Genomic DNA, 21,701 nt, shown 5'->3' on the forward strand with positions numbered 1-21,701 from the left:
TCAGAAACTATGCATAGAGGCCAGAGTGCAGGATTACATATTAAAAATGTTAAAAGAAAACAAATTAGCAACTAAGAATTCTACATCTGGCAAAATAATCCTTTATAAATGAAGGAGAGATGTTTATTGAAGCATTATTTAAAAGAGTCAAAATGGGGGCGCCTGGGTGGCGCAGTCGGTTAAGCGTCCGACTTCAGCCAGGTCATGATCTCGCGGTCCGGGAGTTCGAGCCCTGCGTCAGGCTCTGGGCTGATGGCTCAAAGCCTGGAGCCTGTTTCCGATTCTGTGTCTCCCTCTCTCTCTGCCCCTCCCCCGTTCATGCACTGTCTCTCTCTGTCCCAAAAATAAATAAACGTTGAAAAAAAAAATTTTTTTAAAAGAGTCAAAATGTGGAAGAAACCTAAATATCCATTAACAGATGAATAGATAAGATAAATACATTATATACGTACAATGGAATATTATTCAGTCTTTAAAAAGAAGGAAATTCTGTTACATACTACAATATGGATGGAACTTGAAGACATTATGTAAACTACAATAAGCTAAGCACAAAAGGACAAATACTGCATGATTCCACTTATACATAATATCTAATCAAACTAATTGAAACAACGTGGAGTAGTGGTTGCCAGGGGCTGGGGGAAGCAGAAAATGAGGAGTTGGTGTTCAATGAGTACAGAGTTTTAGTCATGCAAGATGAAACAATTCTAGAGTGTCGTGCAACAATATGCATATAGTTAACAATATCATAATGTTCACTTAAAAGTTGTTAAGTTGGTAAATTTATGTTATATGTTTTTTAACCACACACACACAAAAACCTACCAAAAAGAAAAAAAGAAGAAAAAGAAATTAAGACTTTCCCAGATAAAAACTAAGAGATGGTTAAAGTAGAACATCCCTCACAAGAAATGATAAAAGGAGTCCTTCCTGCTGAAATAAAAGGACACTAGACAGTAACTCAAATCCATACAAAGACATAAAGAACACTGATAAAGGTAACTACATAGCTAAATATAAAAGTCCATCTTAATATATTTTTTATTATAACTTCTCTTTTTCATCTATTTGATTTAAAAGGCAACTACATAAAACAGTGATTATAAATCTATGTTGATGGGTACAAATGTATAAACATGTAATTTGAGATAGTACTATGAGAGGTGGAGGAGGAGCTGTATAGAAACAGCTTTCACATAATATTGAAACTAAGTGTTATTATCTTGAACTATTTTGTTATAAATTAAGATGCTAATTGTAATCTCCAGGGCAATGACTAAGAAAATAACTTAAAGACACTAACTTAAAAAAATTAAGTGTCCAACTCTTAATTTTGGCTCAAATCATGATCTCATAGTTCATAATAAACTGTTAAAAAAAAAGACATATAGATAACAAATAGACAAATCACAAAAGACTATCAGTTATTACATTAAATATAAATGGATTAAACTCCTTTAAGGCAGAGATTGCAGAATGGATAAAAAAACTTAATCTAACCATGTGCTGTCTACAAGAGACACCTTAGATCTAAGTCACAAATAGATTGAGAATGAAAGAATGGAAAAAGATATTTCAGGAACCTAAAGAGAACAAACAATAACCAAAAGAGAACTGGAATGGATATTCTAATATCAGATAAAATAGACTTTAAGACAAAAGTCATTACATAAGACAAAGAGGAACATCACATAATGATAAAATAGTTAATTTATCAAGATACAACAATTACAAACATGTGCACAACTAACAGAGCCCTAAAATGTATGAAGCAAAAACAGAATTGAAGGGAGAAATAATGATAATAATAATAATTATAATAATAATAATCGGAGACTTCAAACCCTCACTTTCCTCTTTTTTAAGTTTATTTATTTATTTTGAGAAAGAGGGAGAGAAAGTGAGCAGGAGAGGGGCAGAGGGAGATGAGACACAGAATCCCAAGCAGGCTCTGCACTGTCAGTGCAAAACCAAACACAGGGTTCCCTCTCACAAACATGAGATCATGACCTGAGCCAGAATCAAGAGTCCCACGCTTAACCAACTAACCCACCCAGGTGCCCCCAAACCTCCCTTTCTATAATTAATTAGAACAACTAGACATAAGATAAACAAGGAAATAAGACATGAATAAAACTATAAAACAGCTACACCTAACAGACATATATAGAACACTTCAGCCAACAATGGCAAAACACACATTCTTTTCTCTTTTCTTTCCTTTTTTTTTTTTTTTTTTTGAGAGAGAGAGTGTGCGGGTAAGCAAAGGACAGAGAGAGAGAGGAAAAAGAGAGAGGGAGAGAGGGAAAGAAAGGGTGCTCACCCGAAGCGGGGCTTGAGCTTACCCAGGGCAATGTGGGACTTGACCTCACGAACCATGACCTGAGCCGAAGTCCAATGCTTTAACCAACTGAGCCACCCAGGCACCCCCTTTCTTTTTTATTTAAATTCCAGTTAATTAACATACAGTGTAATATTACTTTCAGATACGCAATATAGTCATTTCACACTTCCATAAAACTCCTGGTGCTCCTCACAACAAGTGCACTGCTTAATCTCCATCACCTATTTAACCCATCCCCCACTCACCTCCCTTCTAGTAACCACTAGAACACACGCTATTTTCAACTGTGTATGGAACATTCTTTGGTGTAGGACATATGTTAGACCATTAAACAAAGCTTGATAAGGTTAAAAGTATTGAACTCATACAAAATATCTTCACTGACAATGATGGAGTGGAATTAGAAATCAATAAAAGAAGAAAATCTGGGATATTCACAAATATGTAGAAACTAAACAGCACACTCTTTTTTTTTTTTTTATATGAAATTTATTGTCAAATTGGTTTCCATACAACACCCAGTGCTCATCCCAAAAGGTGCCCTCTTCAGTACCCATCACCCACCCTCTCCTCCCTCCCACCCCCCATCAACCCTTAGTTTGTTCTCAGTTCTCAACAGTCTCTTATGCTTTGGCTCTCTCCCATTCTAACCTCCTTTTTTTTTTTTTTGTTCCCCTCCCCCATGGGTTTCTCTTAAGTTTCTCAGGATCCACATAAGAGTGAAACCATATGGTATCTGTCTTTCTCTGTATGGCTTATTTCACTTAGCATCACACTCTCCAGTTCCATCCACGTTGCTACAAAAGGCCATATTTCATTTTTTCTCATTGAACAGCACACTCTTAAACAACCAATGGGTCAAAGAAAAGTCACAAGGGAAATTAGAAAATATTTTGAGATGAATTAAAACAAAAACACAGCATGCTAAAACTTATGAGATGCACAAAAGCATGTTCTGAAGGAAACTTATAGTTGTAAATATTTATGTTAAAAAACAAGGAAGATCTCAAATCAACAACATTCTGCCTTAAGGAACTGGGCAGGGGAGGGAAGCAAACTAAACTTAAAGCAAGGAGGAAAGGAGGAAGCAAAGAAGGAAGGAGACAAATAAGATTAGAATAGACATAAATAAAATAGAGAATAGAAAGAAATAGAATCAGTGACACCAAAAGCTGGTCCTTTGAGAATATCAAGAAAATTGGTAATTAGAATGACCAAGCAAAAAAGAGAGAAGACTGAAATTAATAAAATCAAGATGAAATGGGGACTTTACTTTCAATCTTATATAAACAAAAGGGCTTGTGACAGAATATTGTGAGCAATTGTTCACCAATAAATTAGGTAACCTAGATGAAATGGACAAATTTCTAGAAATACACAAACTACTAAAACTGAATAAAGAGAGAAATTGAATAGACCTATAGGAAGGAAAGAAATTGAATCAATTACCTAAAAACTTCCAGCAAAGAAAAGTCCAGAACCAGATGGCTTCACTGGCTAATTTTATTAAATATTTAAAGAAGAATTAACACCAATCCTTCTCAAACTCTCCCCTCAAGATGGAAGAGGAGATAAAACTTTCTAACTCATTCCACAAGGCTGGTATTACCTTGATAGCAAAGCCACACAAAGAAATCACAATAAAAGAAAACACAGACCAGTGTCTCTTATGAATACAGACGTAAAATTCCTCAACAAAATACTAGCAAACCAAATCCAGCAACACGTTAAAAGGATCATTCACCATAACTAAGTGAGATTTATTTCAGCAATGTAAGGGTGTTTCAATTTATGAAAATTGGTGAGTGTAACACACAATATTATGAGAATGAAAGGGGGAAAAGAATTTTTGCATCCATATTCATCAGGGATATTGGCCTGTAGTTCTCTTTTTTTACTGGGTCTCTGTCTGGTTTAGGAATCAAGGTAATACTGGCTTCATAGAATGAGTCTGGAAGTTTTCCTTCCCTTTCTATTTCTTGGAATAGCTTGAGAAGGATAGGTATTATCTCTGCTTTAAACGTCTGGTAGAACTCCCCTGGGAAGCCATCTGGTCCTAGACTCTTATTTGTTGGGAGATTTTTGATAACCGATTCAATTTCTTCGCTGGTTATGGGTCTGTACAAGCTTTCTATTTCCTCCTGATTGAGTTTTGGAAGAGTGTGGGTGTTTAGGAATTTGTCCATTTCTTCCAGGTTGTCCAATTTGTTGGCATATAATTTTTCATATTATTCCCTGATAATTGTTTGTATCTCTGCGTGTTTGGTTGTAATAATTCCATTTTCATTCATGATTTTATCTATTTGGGTCATCTCCCTTTTCTTTTTGAGAAGCCTGGCTAGAGGTTTGTCAATTTTGTTAATTTTTTCAAAAAACCAACTCTTGGTTTCGTTGATCTGCTCTACAGTTTTTTTAGATTCTATATTGTTTATTTCTGCTCTGATCTTTATTATTTCTCTTCTTCTGCTGGGTTTAGGCTGCCTTTGCTGTTCTGCTTCTATTTCCTTTAGGTGTGCTGTTAGGTTTTGTATTTGGGATTTTTCTTGTTTCTTGAGATAGGCCTGGATTGCGATGTATTTTCCTCTCAGGACTGCCTTTGCTGCATATCAAAGCGTTTGGATTGTTGTATTTTCATTTTCGTTTGTTTCCATATATTTTTTAATTTCTTCTCTAATTGCCTGGTTGACCCACTCATTCTTTAGTAGGGTGTTCTTTAACCTCCATGCTTTTGGAGGTTTTCCAGACTTTTTCCTGTGGTTGATTTCAAGCTTCATAGCATTGTGGTCTGAAAGTATGCATGGTATAATTTCAATTCTTGTATACTTATGAAGGGCTGTTTTGTGACCCAGTATATGGTCTATCTTGGAGAATGTTCCATGTGCACTCGAGAAGAAAGTATATTCTGTTGCTTTGGGATGCAGAGTTCTAAATATATCTGTCAAGTCCATCTGATCCAATGTGTCATTCAGGGCCCTTGATTCTTTATTGACCATGTGTCTAGATGATCTATCCATTTCTGTAAGTGGAGTATTAAAGTCCCCTGCAATTACCACATTCTTATCAATAAGGTTGCTTATGTTTATGAGTAATTGTTTTATATATTTGGAGGCTCTGGTATTCGGCGCATAGACATTTATAATTGTTAGCTCTTCCTGGTGAATAGACCCTGTAATTATTATAGAATGCCCTTCTTCATCTCTTGTTACAGCCTTTAATTTAAAGTCTAGTTTGTCTGATATAAGTATGGCTACTCCAGCTTTCTTTTGGCTTCCAGTAGCATGATAAATAGTTCTCCATCCCCTCACTCTCAATCTAAAGGTGTCCTCAGATCTAAAATGAGTCTCTTGTAGACAGCAAATAGATGGGTCTTGTTTTTTTATCCATAAGATACTAGCAAATCGAATTCAACAGCATATAAAAAGAATTATTCACCATGATCAAGTGGGATTCATTCCTGGAGATGCAGGGCTGGTTCAACATTCGCAAATCAATCAACGTGATACATCACATTAATAAAAGAAAAGATAAGAACCATATGATCCTGTCAATCGATGCAGAAAAGGCCTTTGACAAAATCCAGCACCCTTTCTTAATAAAAACCCTTGAGAAAGTCGGGATAGAAGGAACATACTTAAACATCATCAAAGCCATTTATGAAAAGCCCACAGCTAACATCATCCTCAATGGGGAAAAACTGAGAGCTTTTTCCCTGAGATCAGGAACACGACAGGGATGCCCACTCTCACCACTGTTGTTTAACATAGTGCTGGAAGCAATCAGACAACAAAAGGAAATCAAAGGCATCAAAATTGGCAAAGATGAAGTCAAGCTTTCGCTTTTTGCAGATGACATGATATTATACATGGAAAATCTGATAGACTCCACCAAAAGTCTGCTAGAACTGATACATGAATTCCGCAAAGGTGCAGGATACAAAATCAATGTACAGAAATCAGTTGCATTCTTATACACTAACAATGAAGCAACAGAAAGACAAATAAAGAAACTGATCCCATTCACAATTGCACCAAGAAGCATAAAATACTAGGAATAAATCTAACCAAAGATGTAAAAGATCTGTATACTGAAAACTATAGAAAGCTTATGAAGGAAATTGAAGAAGGTATAAAGAAATGGAAAGACATTCCGTGCTCATGGATTGGAAGAATAAATATTGTCAAAATGTCAATACTACCCAAAGCTATCTACACATTCAATGCAATCCCAATCAAAATTGCACCAGCATTCTTCTCGAAACTAGAACAAGCAATTCTAAAATTCATATGGAACCACAAAAGGCCCCGAATAGCCAAAGTAATTTTGAAGAAGACCAAAGCAGGAGGCATCACAATCCCAGACTTTAGCCTCTACTACAAAGCTGTAATCATCAAGACAGCACGGTATTGGCACAAAAACAGACACATAGACCAATGGAATAGAATAGAAACCCAGAACTAGACCCACAAAAGTATGGCCAACTAATCTTTGACAAAGCAGGAAAGAACATCCAATGGAAAAAAGACAGTCTCTTTAACAAATGGTGCTGGGAGAACTGGACAGCAACATGCAGAAGGTTGAAACTAGACCACTTTCTCACACCATTCACAAAAATAAACTCAAAATGGATAAAGGACCTGAATGTGAGACAGGAAACCATCAAAACCTTAGAGGAGAAAGCAGGAAAAGACCTCTCTGACCTCAGCCGTAGCAATCTCTTCCTCGACACATCCCCAAAGGCAAGGGAATTAAAAGCAAAAATGAATTACTGGGACCTTATGAAGATAAAAAGCTTCTGCACAGCAAAGGAAACAACCAACAAAACTAAAGGCAACCAACGGAATGGGAAAAGATATTTGCAAATGACATATAGGACAAAGGGCTAGTATCCAAAATCTATAAAGAGCTCACCAAACTCCACACCCAAAAAACAAATAACCCAGTGAAGAAATGGGCAGAAAACATGAATAGACACTTCTCTAAAGAAGACATCCGGATGGCTAACAGGCACATGAAAAGATGCTCAACGTAGCTCCTTATCAGGGAAATACAAATCAAAACCACACTCAGATATCACCTCACGCCAGTCAGAGTGGCCAAAATGAACAAATCAGGAGACTATAGATGCTGGAGAGGATGTGGAGAAACGGGAACCCTCTTGCACTGTTGGTGGGAATGCAAATTGGTGCAGCCACTCTGGAAAGCAGTGTGGAGGTTCCTCAGAAAATTAAAAATAGACCTACCCTATGACCCAGCAATAGCACTGCTAAGAATTTACCCAAGGGATACAGGAGTACTGATGCATAGGGGCACTTGTACCCCAATGTTTATAGCAGCACTGTCAACAATAGCCAAATTATGGAAAGAGCCTCAATGTCCATCAACTGATGAATGGGTAAAGAAATTGTGGTTTATATACACAATGGAGTACTACGTGGCAATGAGAAAGAACAAAATATGGCCCTTTGTAGCAATGTGGATGGAACTGGAGAGTGTGATGCTAAGTGAAATAAGCCATACAGAGAAAGACAGATACCATATGGTTTCACTCTTATGTGGATCCTGAGAAACTTAACAGAAATCCATGGAGGAGGGGAAGGAAAAAAAAAAAAAAAGAGGTTAGAGTGGGAGAGAGCCAAAGCATAAGAGACTGTTAAAAACTGAGAACAAACTGAGGGTTGATGGGGGGTGGGAGGGAGGGGAGGGTGGGTGATGGGTATTGAGGAGGGCACCTTTTGGGATGAGCACTGGGTGTTGTATGGAAACCAATCTGACAATAAATTTCATATATTGAAAATAAAATAAAATAAAATAAAAATGACTATAAAAAAAAAGAAAGGGGGAAAAGATCACATGATTATCTCAATAAATGCAGAAAAATCATTTGACAAATTCCAACACCCTTTAATATTTTTTTTATGTTTTTAATTTTGAGAGAAAAATAGAGTGTGAGTGGGGAAGAGACAAAGAGACAGGGAGACACAGAATCTGAAACCAGCTCCAGGCTCTGAGCTGTCAGCACAGAGCCCAACATGGGGCTCCAATTCACGGACTATGAGCTCATGACCTGAGCTGAAATAGGATACTTAACCAACTGAGCCACCCAGGCACCCCCAACACCATTTAATTAAAAAACAAACAAATTTTAAAAACCACAGCTAGTATTATACTTAAGGCTTCTCCCTATAATTAGGTCAAGACAAGGATATCTGCGTTTATCACTTCTATTCGACATTGTATAAGACATTCTAGGCAGGAAAGTTTGACAGAAAAAAATATATAAAAATTATCCAAAATGGAAAGGAAGAAGTAAATCTATTTCTATTCACAAGTGACATAATTTTATGTATAGAAAACACTAAAGAATCTATTAAAAAACTATTAAAGCTAATGAATTCAGCAAAGTTGTAAAATGCAAGATCACACAGAAAAATCTGTTGTATTTCTATGCTCCAGCAATGAACAATCTGAAAATGAAATTAATAAAACAATTCTATTCGTAATATTAAAAATAATAAAATACTTAGGAATAAACTTAACTGAGAACGTGCAAGACTCGTACGCTGAAAATGATAAAAAGCTACTGAAAGAAATTAAAGGAAACCTGAATAAATGGATAGCATCCTGTGTTCATGGATTGAAAACTTAATATTGTTAAGATGGCAATATACCCCAAATTTACAGATCAATGCCATTCATATCAAGATTTCAACTGCCTATTTTGCAGAAATGGAAAAGATGATTCTAAAACTCATATGGAATAGCAAGGGACCCCAGAAGAGACAATACAATCCCGGAAAAGAACAAAGTTGGAAGATTTATAGTTCTAAACTTCAAAACTTACTACAAAGCCACAGGAATCAAAGCAGCCTGGAACTGACAAAAGGATAGACATATAGATCTATGGAACAGAATTGAGGGTCCAGAAGGAAACCCACACATTTATGGTCAATTGATTTTTAACAAAAGTGCCAACACCATTCAATAGGACAAGAATGGTATTCTAAACAAATGGTTCTAGGACAACTGGTTATATATTTGCAAAAGAATAAAGTTGGACCTATCATACAAAAATTTTTAAAAATCAACATTCAAATGTAAGAGCTAAAATATATAACTATTAGAGGAAAACATAAAAGAAAATTCCATTTCTTGGATTTGGCAATGTAGTCTTAGATATGATATCAAAACACAAGCAAAAAGTATGTAAGAAATAGAAAAGAAAAATAAATGTTAGACTTCATTAAAATAAAGAACTCTTGTGCATTGAAGGACACTATCATGAAATTTAAAGACAATCCACAGAATGGGAGAAAATATTTGCAACTCATATATCTGATAAGGATACTGTATTCAGAATGTAAAAAAAAAAAAAAAAGCTTACAACTCAACAACCAAAAGAAAAACAACCTAATCTAAAAGTGGGCAAATGGCCAACTAATCTTTGACAAAGCAGGAAAGAATATCCAATGGAATAAAGACAGTCTCTTCAGCAAGTGGTGCTGGGAAAACTATATAAAAATAAAATAAAATATATATAACTATGTAAAACTATATAAAAATAAAAACTTCTGCACAGCAAAGGAAACAATCAGCAAAACTAAAAGGCAACCAATAGATGGGAGAAGATATTTGCAAACAACATATCAGATAAAGGGTGAGTGTCCAAAATCTATAAAGAACTTATCAAACTCAACACCCAAAAAATAAATAATCCAGTGAAGAAATGGGCAAAAGACATGAATAGACACTTCTCCAAAGAAGACATCCAGATGGCCAACCGACACATGAAAAAATGCTCAACATCCCTCATCCTCAGGGAAATACAAATCAAAACCACCATGAGATACCACCTTCCACCTGTCAGAATGGCTAACATTAACAACTCAGGCAACGACAGATGTTGGCGAGGATACGGAGAAAGAGGATCTCTTGCATTGCTGGTGGGAATGCAAGCTGGTACAGCCACTCTGGAAAACAGTATGGAGGTTCCTCAAAAAATTAAAAATAGAACTACCCTATGACCCAGCAATTGCACTACTGGGTATTTATCCAAGGGATACAGGTATGCTGTATTGAAGAGACACATGCACCTCAGTGTTTATAGCAACACTATCAACAATAACCAAAGTATGGAAAGAGCCCAACTATCCATCGATGGATGAATGTATAAAGAAGATGTGGTATACATATATATACAATGGAGTATTACTTGGCAATCAAAAGAATGAAATCTTGCCATTTGCAACTACGTGGATGGAACTGGAGGGTATTATGCTAAGCGAAATTAGTCAGAGAAAGACAAATATCATATGACTTAACTCATATGAGGACTTTAAGACACACAACAGATGAACACAAGGGAAGGGAAGCAAAAATAATATAAAAACAGGGAGGGGGACAAAACATAAGAGGCTCTTAAATATGGAGAACAAACAGAAGGTTACTAGAGGGGTTGTGGGAGGAGGGATGGGCTAAATGGGAAAGGGGCATTAAGGAATCTACCCCTGAAATCATTGTTGCACTATATGCTAACTAACTTGGATGTAAATTTTAAAAATAAAAAATTTAGTCACATTGGAGATTAGGGCTTCAATATATAAATTTGGGGGTAGAAGGGATACGGTTCAGTCCATAACATTATGTATAGAATAATACATTATATATTACTTTGTAACCCAATTTTTCTCTAACCAGTGAACGTCTTGCCATACCATGAAGTATTTATCTATAGTTTCACTGTTATTCTGATAAATGAGATGACCTATAATTTATTAAAATAAACTCTTAATTGTTGATAAAAATAAAAATAAAAGTGGGCAAAAGATTTGAATTGATATATCTCCAAAGAAGACACACATGGTGAATGAGTGCACAAAAAGTTGTTCAACATTGATCAGGAGGGAAATGGAATTCAGAACCACAATGAGATACCACTTCATATCCACTAAGGGGGTTATAATTTTAAAATAGGAAAATAACGAGTGTTGACAAGGGGTGGAACATTTGGAATGCTCACAAGTTGCTGGTGGGAATGTAAAATGGTATAGCTGTTTTGGAAAACAGTTTAGCAGCTCCTTGAAATGCTAAAGATAGACTTACCATAAAGACTCAGCTACTTCCAGTATATACACAAGAAAATTGAAAACAGTTGATGACACAAAAAATTGTACAGAAATGTTCATAGCAGCATTATTCATAGTAGCCAAAAAATGAAAACAACCCAAATGCCCATGACTTATGAATGAATAAATGAAATGTGATATACTCATATAATAAAATATTGTTTGGCAAGAAAAAGAAATGAAGTACTGACACATACTACAACCCATGAAAACATTCTGTTAAGTGAAAGAAGACAGACAAAAAAGGCCATATATTAGGGTGCTGGGTGGCTCAGTCAGTTAAGCGTCTGACTCTTGATTTTGGTTCAGGTCATGACCTCTAGGTTTGTAGGTCCGAGCCCTGCGTCAGGCTCTGCACTGACAGCACGGAGCCTGCTTGGGATTCTCTCTCTCCCTCTTTCTCTGTTCCTCACCCCCCTCAAAATAAATAAATAAACTTAAAAAACATTTTTTTAAATCAAAAGTCACAAATTGGCTTCATCAACACGCAAAACTTATTTTCACCAAAAGTGACATTGGTAGTGAGAAAAAGACCACTGGTATAGTAAAAGCATAAATGATATAAACAGACAACTCACAAAAGAAAAACAGCCATAAAGATAGAAGACACTGAGCCTCACTAGAAAACAAACAAAACAATGCGAAGTATAACAATGAGATAGCTTTTTCACTCAATAGATTTGCAAAATTGAAAGAGCTTGAAAATATCAAGGGTGGTTAAGGATTGGAAAAAGAGATCTCATGCACTGCTAACAGTTTAAATTGCAGTCCTTTTGGAAGGCAATTTGACAATAAAGTGTTGGAATTTTAAAACATACCCACTCTGTGACTTAGCGATGCTACCTCTCTATATTTACCTCAAAGAAATAGCTGTACAGGTGCATGAGGAAGCATGTACAAAGATATTTGTTGCAGCATTGTTTTAAATGAAAAAATAAGAAGCCAATGAGTAGGGAGAAATAAAATGTGGTAAAGTCATACCACAAAATACCATATAATCATTAAAACAAATAATGTTAATATGGAAAGGTCCCTAAGACAGAATGTTGAATGAAAAAAAAGCAAATTTCAGAACATGCCTCATTTATGTAAAATCTACAAAATCTTACCAAACTAACTACAGAATAACTTTGTTTTCCATGGAAATGTATGTATGTAGATAAATGCAGAGAAGAAAGTTTGGAAAGACAAAAACAAAAGTGATATCAGTAGTTACCTATGGTAGAAGGGGACAGATCTAGATTGTTGAAGGCAATAAAAAAGGATTTTAACCTTTTCTAAAATATTTTTTCCCATGGAGGGATGATATAAATAACAAAACAAGAAAAAAAGTAGATTCAAAATCCAAGGTTCCAATAGTGAATATATTTTACCTGTGAATAAATATATATTGAACTCATTAATATGACTTTGATGAGGGAAACAAAGGCAAGAAAAATGCAGTTTAAACTCCTTTACAGACTGCAGCCCATTGATAGATGTCAGAGACCTGGTGTGTAACACTCCCCAAGACATTTGTGGCTGCCTTAATGCCTTAATGTTTACACTTCTTTAAAAACTAGAAGCAACCTTATCTTGACAATAGCTAAATCTTTAGGGTCCTGTGAGACCGTGCTTTCAGCATCCAGAAACTCCTTAAAAACTAACTTTATCTCTACCCCTAAAAGTGTATAATCAATTGCTCCTTACAACGTCAGTGCAGCTCCTGTCCCCGTGCTTTAATAAAATCACCTTTTTGTACCAAAGACGTCTCAAGAATTCTTTCTTAGCCGTTTGCTCACGAACCACACTTCAAATTTCATCAACTTGGTTGAAAGAAAGCTTTGATTTGTATCCTTGTCTTCCTAAGTTTAGGGGAGAACAGGAGAAGGCAGAGAAAACATGTTCGACTACTTTTTGATTTTCTTCTGCCAAAATGAAAGTCACGTGAGTCTTAAATGATATATTTTTTTCAATGCCTTGAATCAATTCTTTAACCATACAAAGAAACCATTAAAAAAGCTTTTTCAGACGTCTAAAGCCTGAGAATTCATCTGTAAGGAAACATACATCCAAATAATCTTTCAAGAAACACTTGAATTAGATCATCAAGATCTCTTAAAAAGACAGACATGGATACAGAACACGGCCTGTTGTTGCTGCATGTAATAATTCAATGCAATAGACTATGGGGGGAAAGAAAAAGACAAGTTAAAAAGCAAAAGGAGGGGCACCTGGGTGGCTCAGTCGGTTAAGCGTCCGACTTCGGCTCAGGTCATGATCTCACAGTTGGTGAGTTCGAGCCCCGCGTCGGGCTCTGTGCTGACAGCTCAGAGCCTGGAGCCTGTTTCAGATTCTGTGTCTCCCTCTCTCTCTCTGACCCTCCCCCATTCATGCTCTGTCTCTCTCTGTCTCAAAAGTAAATAAACGTTAAAAAAAAATTTTTTTTTTAAAAAAGCAAAAGGAGCAGTGGCATAAAAAAGAGGGAGGTATTCTAGAATGCCAGTTGTGACAGAATGTAAAGAGTCCTGAATTGGAGACAATAACCTTGGCTAATTTGACTCTGTCCACTTTCTAGTGTGACCATTAGGCAAACCACTTAACTAATTTGAAAAAAGAGAATAAGAATACATACTTACCTCACTGGGTTGCCAAGAAAGGCATTGTAAAAGGAAAATTACTAATGAGATCAAAAGAGGAAGGAGTGAGAGATCAACTCTATAATGTGAAATCCTCAGGGGGATAAAGAGTTGCCAAAAGACTTGGGACATCATGTCCAGAGAGATTCATTTTTCCCAAGTACGTCTTTACTCTTTATCCTGTGCCTAGTAACATACACCTGCCTTCGTTTATGTCCATGTTTTCCCATCATCATCTCAGGAAAGCTACTCTTGAGTCACCAGCTAAATAATTTCCATCATTTTTATCTCACAGGCTCGTTGACTTAACTAAAATACATACTAGTCTCTCCTATCCACTCAACCTATGTGTTTTTGAGAATCACGTATTCAAATGAGCATTGGAGTAATTAAGATGAGGGCTCTGGGGTCAGATTGCCTTGGCTTAAAGCTGAGCTCCACATGGGGCGCCTGGGTGGCGCAGTCGGTTAAGCGTCCGACTTCAGCCAGGTCACGATCTCGCGGTCCCTGAGTTCGAGCCCCACGTCGGGCTCTGGGCTGATGGCTCAGAGCCTGGAGCCTGTTTCCGATTCTGTGTCTCCCTCTCTCCCCCGTTCATGCTCTGTCTCTCTCTGTCCCAAAAAAAATAAATAAACGTTGAAAAAAAAAAAAATTAAAAAAAAAAAAAAAAAAAAAAAAGCTGAGCTCCACACCTTAACAAATATGTGGGCTTGGAAACGTTACTCAATTTATCTATGTCTCAGTGAAATGGGTTAAGAATAATACATAATGGGGTGCCTGGGTGGCTCTGTTGGTTAAGCATCCAACTCTTGGTTTCAGCTCAGGTCATGATCTCAGAGTTGCGAGATCAAACCCTGTGTGGGGCTCCACACAGAGCATGGAGACTGCTTAAGCTTATCTCTCCCTCTCCCTTTGCCCCCCCCCTGCTTGTGCTCTCTCTCTCAAAAAATAAAAATGAAAGAAGAAAGAAAGATACCTAATATATAAAATTGTTTTACAGTGAAATGGAAAAAAAGTAAAAGACTCTTAGAATAGTGTCTAGCACGTGTTAAGCACTCAATATATGACAGCTCTTTACTAATTTATCAGTTTCTTTTTCTTCCTGAGTCATGTGGAACCTAAATGAGTCCTTTCTGGATCTAGACTAAGGAAATTACTCAACTGGATGAAAACACCATACGGGCTTTCATTTTCTTAAATAAAAAAAGAAAACCCAAACTCCCATTTCTCCACCCCAGGAGGTCTGATTTTTCAATTTCTATACATTCATATATTCCATGTTCTTAGACTCCCTTTGCACCCCCAGCCTCACCAAAAGTAAATTGAAGCCTAAATGGAATACTGATTTCATCAGCATACCTACAATCTCAGTTCTGATCACACATTTTCAGAATGTACCTACATATTGCCATAAAAATAATGACAACGACTACGATGATACCCAACATTTATTAAGCACAAACACGCACAGTATCTACTATGTACTAAGCCCAGTTCTATTACTTAAAGTACCTTATTTCATGTGATCATAAAAACAATCTTATGGAGAAAGTGAGGTTAAATCATTTGTTGAACACCACCCTGCTATTAAATGGTAGAGCCTGGGGGCGCCTGGGTGGCGCAGTCGGTTAAGCGTCCGACTTCAGCCAGGTCACGATCTCGCGGTCCGTGAGTTCGAGCCCCGCGTCAGGCGCTGGGCTGATGGCTCAGAGCCTGGAGCCTGTTTCTGATTCTGTGTCTCCCTCTCTCTCTGCCCCTCCCCCGTTCATGCTCTGTCTCTCTCTGTCCCAAAATAAATAAACGTTAAAAAAAATTTTTTTTTTAAATGGTAGAGCCTGGACTACTACATCCTCACTCCCTTCCAAAAATCTAAGTTACCTTTACAATAGTGTGGAGTCCTTTACAAATCAAATAAAAATCAGGAATCAAAGAAAGTGCCAAGACCTTTAACTAGAGCACTCCATTACTGATGAGATTATAAATTGGTATACCTACTAGGAAAACAACCTGCTATTATGTACAAAAGTTGAATATAATGCATAATCTATGACCCAACCATTCCATGTTATTTCTAGATATGATCCTTAGAGTAGCAGCTCTCAAATTTTTTGGTCTTAGGATCCTATTATACTCTTAAAAATTGTTAAGGACCCCAAAGAACTTTTGTCAATGAAGGTTGTATCTATTGACATTTCTCATGAAAAACCACTCAGAAAAATCACTTGAGCATTTGTCCATATTTCCTCCAGGTATCTATTAAGTATGTTGAAGAAGGGTAGATACTACTAGAAAGCCCAGGGAGAAATTGTCATGGACCCCATTCCAGGCAGCTGATCCTAACCCACTGAGCATGTTTCCTATTTATGTTTGGTTATATTCAGCAAAAAGTTCACAGAATCCTGAGAGTTGGTCATGAAGGAGTCTCTTCCCCTGGGATTATGGCTGTATTCTCAGGGTCTAAATTCCTATAAGCAGCACAAAGTAAAACAAAGCAAAACAAAACACTGTGTTGGTCTTGTTTACTATATTCTTCTCAAGGCCTAGCATGAAGTAGGTGCTCACAAAATGTTGGTTAATGTATGAAGACATGAAAGGTAACATCTCTACCTAAAGTCAGAGACTCTTTCCTTTTGGAACAGTATAGATAGGAATTTTTGTAGGAGTTTATAAGATTTATAAGCAACCCAACTAGGAAAGCCCTGTGCTTTTTGAAATGAAACACTGTAAGCAACAGTTTTTCCAAGACTATCGGTCCTGAGTGTGGTGATAAAATGACCCAATGAGCCACTCTCACATATCCTTAATTTAGCAAACTGACTCCAGGGGTTCAGGTTTTCACAAAGATGGGACTTTCAGGTTCAAAAGCAATATCCAAGTCTGAGAGGCCACCGATAGACGATGACTTTCCAGACGCATTTAGATCCTTCAGTCTATGCCAAACCCCGAAAGTTTTTAACAATTCTGATAATAATCTTCTAAGGTGGAGATAAGAAGGCATATAGAATGGAGGTTAGTAATTAAATCACTAAATGACATCTTGATTTGCTCCCTGCACCTAGCCTCAAAAGAGCAACTGATACTTATGTTCCTGGGCTATCTACTGCTGAGTCACCCCACGTCAGTTTATATTTTCTAAAGTGTGGTCAAATCTTTTGCCTCCAGTTGATGCGCACAATAGCCAACAAAATATTTACTATCTGTGATAAGAGAACACCAGGATAATAAATTTGTAAGTTACACTCTTTCAGGCTAAGAAATGGGCTCAGTTTATCCCAATTTACTTCAAATGATGCATAATTTTGCTTTTTGCTCTGAGATTCATTCTTTTATTCTCTCTTGTAGGGAGCTACATGACCTATTTTCTTTTACCAACTGGCTTCCAGGTAGGTTGAGCAAAAGGGAAGAATTGAGAGAAAATAGGAATTGAGAAGGTGAGTAGAAAGACTCTTGGGTAATTCTCCATGTCTTACCGTGTTCAATGTCTCTGGTTCTAGTTCTTAATGGACAGGTTCTCTTTCTATGGTTCCAGATCCCTCTGAGCAGTGTTCTAGGCTCTTGTAACACCACTTCCTTCCTTTGTCATGTGGCCCCTAAACATGGTAGCAGATGCCTGTCATTGGCAATCTCTGGGTTAACTCATATCTTACCTGGCTTCTCAGTGCTTCCATCACCTGCCTAATTAATTCTTGTATTAAATTCCAGTTGCATCATGACTGACAAAGTCATGATGTGCTTTGTGCGAAGTCTCCATGTGCTTTGGGAGGCCAGGGAAAGTCAAACAATCAGGCCACTGGAAGAGCAGGATCTATAATAGAGGTTGTTGAAACTGGGTGATGAGTATATGGGGGTCTTTTATACTCTTCTTTACTTCTTTGTGTATACCTGAATATTTTTTACAATAACTTTACTTTAAAAAAGAAAATATTCCACAGGGTGCCTGTGTGTCTCAGTCGGTTAAGCGTCTGACTCTTGATTTCAGCTTAGGACATGATCTCACAGTTCATGAGTTGGAGCCCTGCACTGGGCTCTGTGCTGACAGCGTGGAGGCTGCTTGGAATTCTCTCTCCCTCTCTCTCTCTCTGTCCTCGCCCATTTGTATGCTCTCTCTCTCTCTCTCTAAATAAGTAAATAAACTTAAAAAAAATTTTTTTAAAGCAAAACAGTAAAGCTCAGAGGTTGCACACTTCATTTCAAGATAATTCCAGTTACATACATCAGTGGTTCTCAATCAGGGTTGCTTTTGCCTACTAGGAGACATGACAATTTCTGGAGACATTTTTGGCTGTCATAAGTTTGAGGGGGTGCTACTGGCATCTAAGGGGTAGAAACCAGGAATGTGCTAAACATCCTACAATGCACAGGACAGCCTCTGCAATAAAGAATTATTTGGACAACTGGATATCCACATACAAAAGGATAAATTTGGACCTCTACCTCATACCATATACAAAATTAACTGTAAATGGATTGAAAACCTAAATCTAATTACTGGAAGTATAAAACTCTTAGAAGAAAACATAGGTATAAATCTTCATGACCTTGGACTAGGCAACAGTTTCTCAGCTATAACACCAAAAGCATACAAACCCAAGAAAAAATAAATTGGACTTGATTAATGTGTACAAGTTTTGGACTTCAACGTTTTTTATTTATTTTTGGGACAGAGAGAGACAGAGCATGAACGGGGGAGGGGCAGAAAGAGAGGGAGACACAGAATCGGAAACAGGCTCCAGGCTCCGAGCCATCAGCCCAGAGCCTGACGCGGGGCTCGAACTCACGGACCGCGAGATCGTGACCTGGCTGAAGTCGGACGCTTAACCGACTGCGCCACCCAGGCGTCCCCAAGTTTTGGACTTCAAAGGACGCTATCAAAAAAGTGAAAAGACAACCCAGATAATGGAAGAAAATATTTTCACTTCATATATTTGATAAGGATTTAGTATCTAGAATATATAAAAACTCTTACAACTCAGCCATCAACAGACAACTTGATTTTTTAAATGGACAAAGAATTTTAATAGACATTTTTCAAAAGACGACATATACATTGTCAATGGGCACATGAAAACATGCTTAACATCATCAACCATTAAGGAAATTCAAACCAAAACCAAATTGGTACCCACTCACACTCATTATAGGATGGCTATAATTTTAAAAATCAAACATTAACAAGTGATGGCAAGGATATGGAGAAATTGGAACACTCATGCATTGCTGGTCAGAATGTAAAATGGCACAGCCGTTCTGGAAAAGAGTTTGGCAGTTCTTCAAAGGTTAAACACAGAGTTACAATATGACCCAGCTAGGAAAGAATTTTTCTCAAAGCATTCTTAGTAATAGCTATGAAGTAGGAACAACTCAAACACCCATTAACTGATGCATAGATTAGTAAAGTGTGGTATATAGCTGCACAATGGAATATTATTCAGCCATGAAAAATAAATGGGGGTACCAATACTTGCTACCACATGGTTGACTCTTGAAAATGTTATGCTAAGTGAAATAAGCCAGTCACAAAAGGCCACACATTATATGATTTCATTTATATGAAATGTGCAGATTAGGCAAATCTATAGAGACAGAAAGTAGATAAGTAGTTGCCAGAGTATGAGGGCGAGAGGTGAATATGCAATGGCTACTAATGGATTTAGGGTTTCTCTTAGGAGTGATTAAAATATTCTGGAAAAGAGAGTGGTGATAGTTGAACACATCTTATGAATATATTAAAACTACTGGATTATATAAAGATGATGGTGTTGGAAGAGGTGAAATTACCGGACTTGGGATATATTTTGATGTTAGAGGCAGCAGAACTTGCAGATAGATTGGATGGAGGGTGTGGGAGAAAGAAAAGAATCAAAAATGACTCCTGGTTGGGGTCTAAACAACTGAGGGAATGATCGTGACGTTAACTAAGAGAAGGAAGACTGGAGGAACTGATTTAGGGGATGAAGGAAATCAAGAGTTCTGTTCTGGATATACTACATTTAAGATCACCTGATACACATCCAAGTAGAGAAATTGAGAAATCAGATATATGAATATAAGCCTGAAGCTCAGGAGTGCTGCCAGTCACTGAACTTATGAGGCATTCAGAAGAGAGAGGAAGAGCCAAGTCCTGAGTAAAAAGGAGAAGATCAATAAACAAGTGAAGGTTTGTCCTTAGTTAAGAGCATGCCAATTCCACCCATTATAATCTGAGGGTCAACAGAATAAACAGGTACAGATGCTGGAGGGCTGGTAGATTAGTGGTGGGCACATACCTGATTTCCTTTAAAAGAAATAAGATTATTGGTTGAGGGCAAGAAAAGGGAAAAGAATGATGGAAATGCGAAGAGAAAAGAGAATGAAATAATGATTTCTGAAGAGTGTGGGATGACGTAGCATAAATTTACAGGATAAAACTGAATGCTGCCAAGTCTTTGTATAATATATACGATGCTTGAGGCTATGTAAGTTAGTGAAAGCAATCTGGAGTTTGAAAGAACAACGTGTTGGGTTTTTTTTTAATGTTTTTATTTGTTTTTTGAAAGAGAGAGCAAGGATGAGTAGGGGAGGGGCAGAGAGAAGGGGACAGAGGATCCAAAGCAGGCTTTGTGCTGACAGGGTAACAGCAGTAAACCCCATGTGGAGCTTGAACTCACGAACCACGAGATAATGACCTGAGCCAAAGTTGGATGCTCAACCAGCTGAGCCACCCAGGTGCCCCAACAACGGTATTTTTTTGACTCAATTTTATTTCGGGGAATTGGCCCAACACAGTAATTGAAAAGAAAGTCAAATGTTCATGTTAGGTTTTAATAGTGCCATTAATAGAAGCTTTACTCTATATTTCACATAACCTAAGAGACCATTTATGTAGTAGCCTCTGGAGGATCTGTCAGAGGGTCCCATTTCTCAAGCATGAAGGAAGGAGAAATATTGGCTTCCCATCACCTACCTGCATTTTTGTAAATCATGTGAGACATTCCAGGCCTGGTTCCTGTGGATCTCTCTAGTCTCATCTACTGGTGCCATTTTGTACTTTATGCCCTGAAAACACTGGAAGACTTGTAGTTTGCTGCACATAAACATTTGGTTCATTGCTAGAATTGCTGAAGGGACTGTGTTGTATTCTTACCACAAAAAATAGATCCAAGAGACAAAGAGCATGGATTGTCATTCTTGTAGCATCTGAGTTTTACACAACTTTAACTAGTTGTTTTTTTCTCTATTCACCCCAAGCCAGTCACCTCGGATCAGAACAGTGATGCTTTTCAGGCCCCAGATGTGTCTGCTCCTCATTCTGATAACTAATTCAAGGCAAGTTGTCAAACAAAGAGGGCAGGTCTTGTAGGAGGTCTATGCTGGTGAGGAGAAAGCCAGAGATTTGTGTCTTGAGTACGTGGAACACCCGGACTTCCACGATATAATGCTGACACCAAGCTGCCTGGGTTGGTGTCTCAGCTCTGTCACTCACTCATAGAATTGTAAACAAGTTACTTACCCTGATGCTCTCCTTGTTAGAATGGGGATAATAGTGGTATATACCTTATAGAATTTTTGTGAAGACTAAGTGAGTTTACTTATGCAAAATACTTAGAATGGCTCCGATTTCTGTTACACTCATGG

The 21,701-nt window shown here is 37.4% G+C and overlaps 1 protein-coding gene across 1 annotated transcript in view; it reads left to right on the plus strand.

Annotated features, from left to right (window-relative positions):
* The window catches only part of LOC147576642 (uncharacterized), a 116,213-nt gene that overhangs the window by 35,532 nt on the left and 58,980 nt on the right, over nt 1-21,701 (plus strand). The window contains exon 3 of the mRNA XM_086676403.1: nt 17,430-17,470. Coding sequence (XP_086532529.1) covers nt 17,430-17,470 — 41 coding nt within the window. The remainder of the gene's footprint in view (nt 1-17,429; nt 17,471-21,701) is intronic.

The sequence above is a fragment of the Puma concolor genome, chromosome D1 (assembly GCF_028749965.1).
Source record: "Puma concolor isolate L17-30 chromosome D1, mPumCon1.1.hap2, whole genome shotgun sequence".
Lineage (NCBI taxonomy): Eukaryota > Metazoa > Chordata > Mammalia > Carnivora > Felidae > Puma > Puma concolor.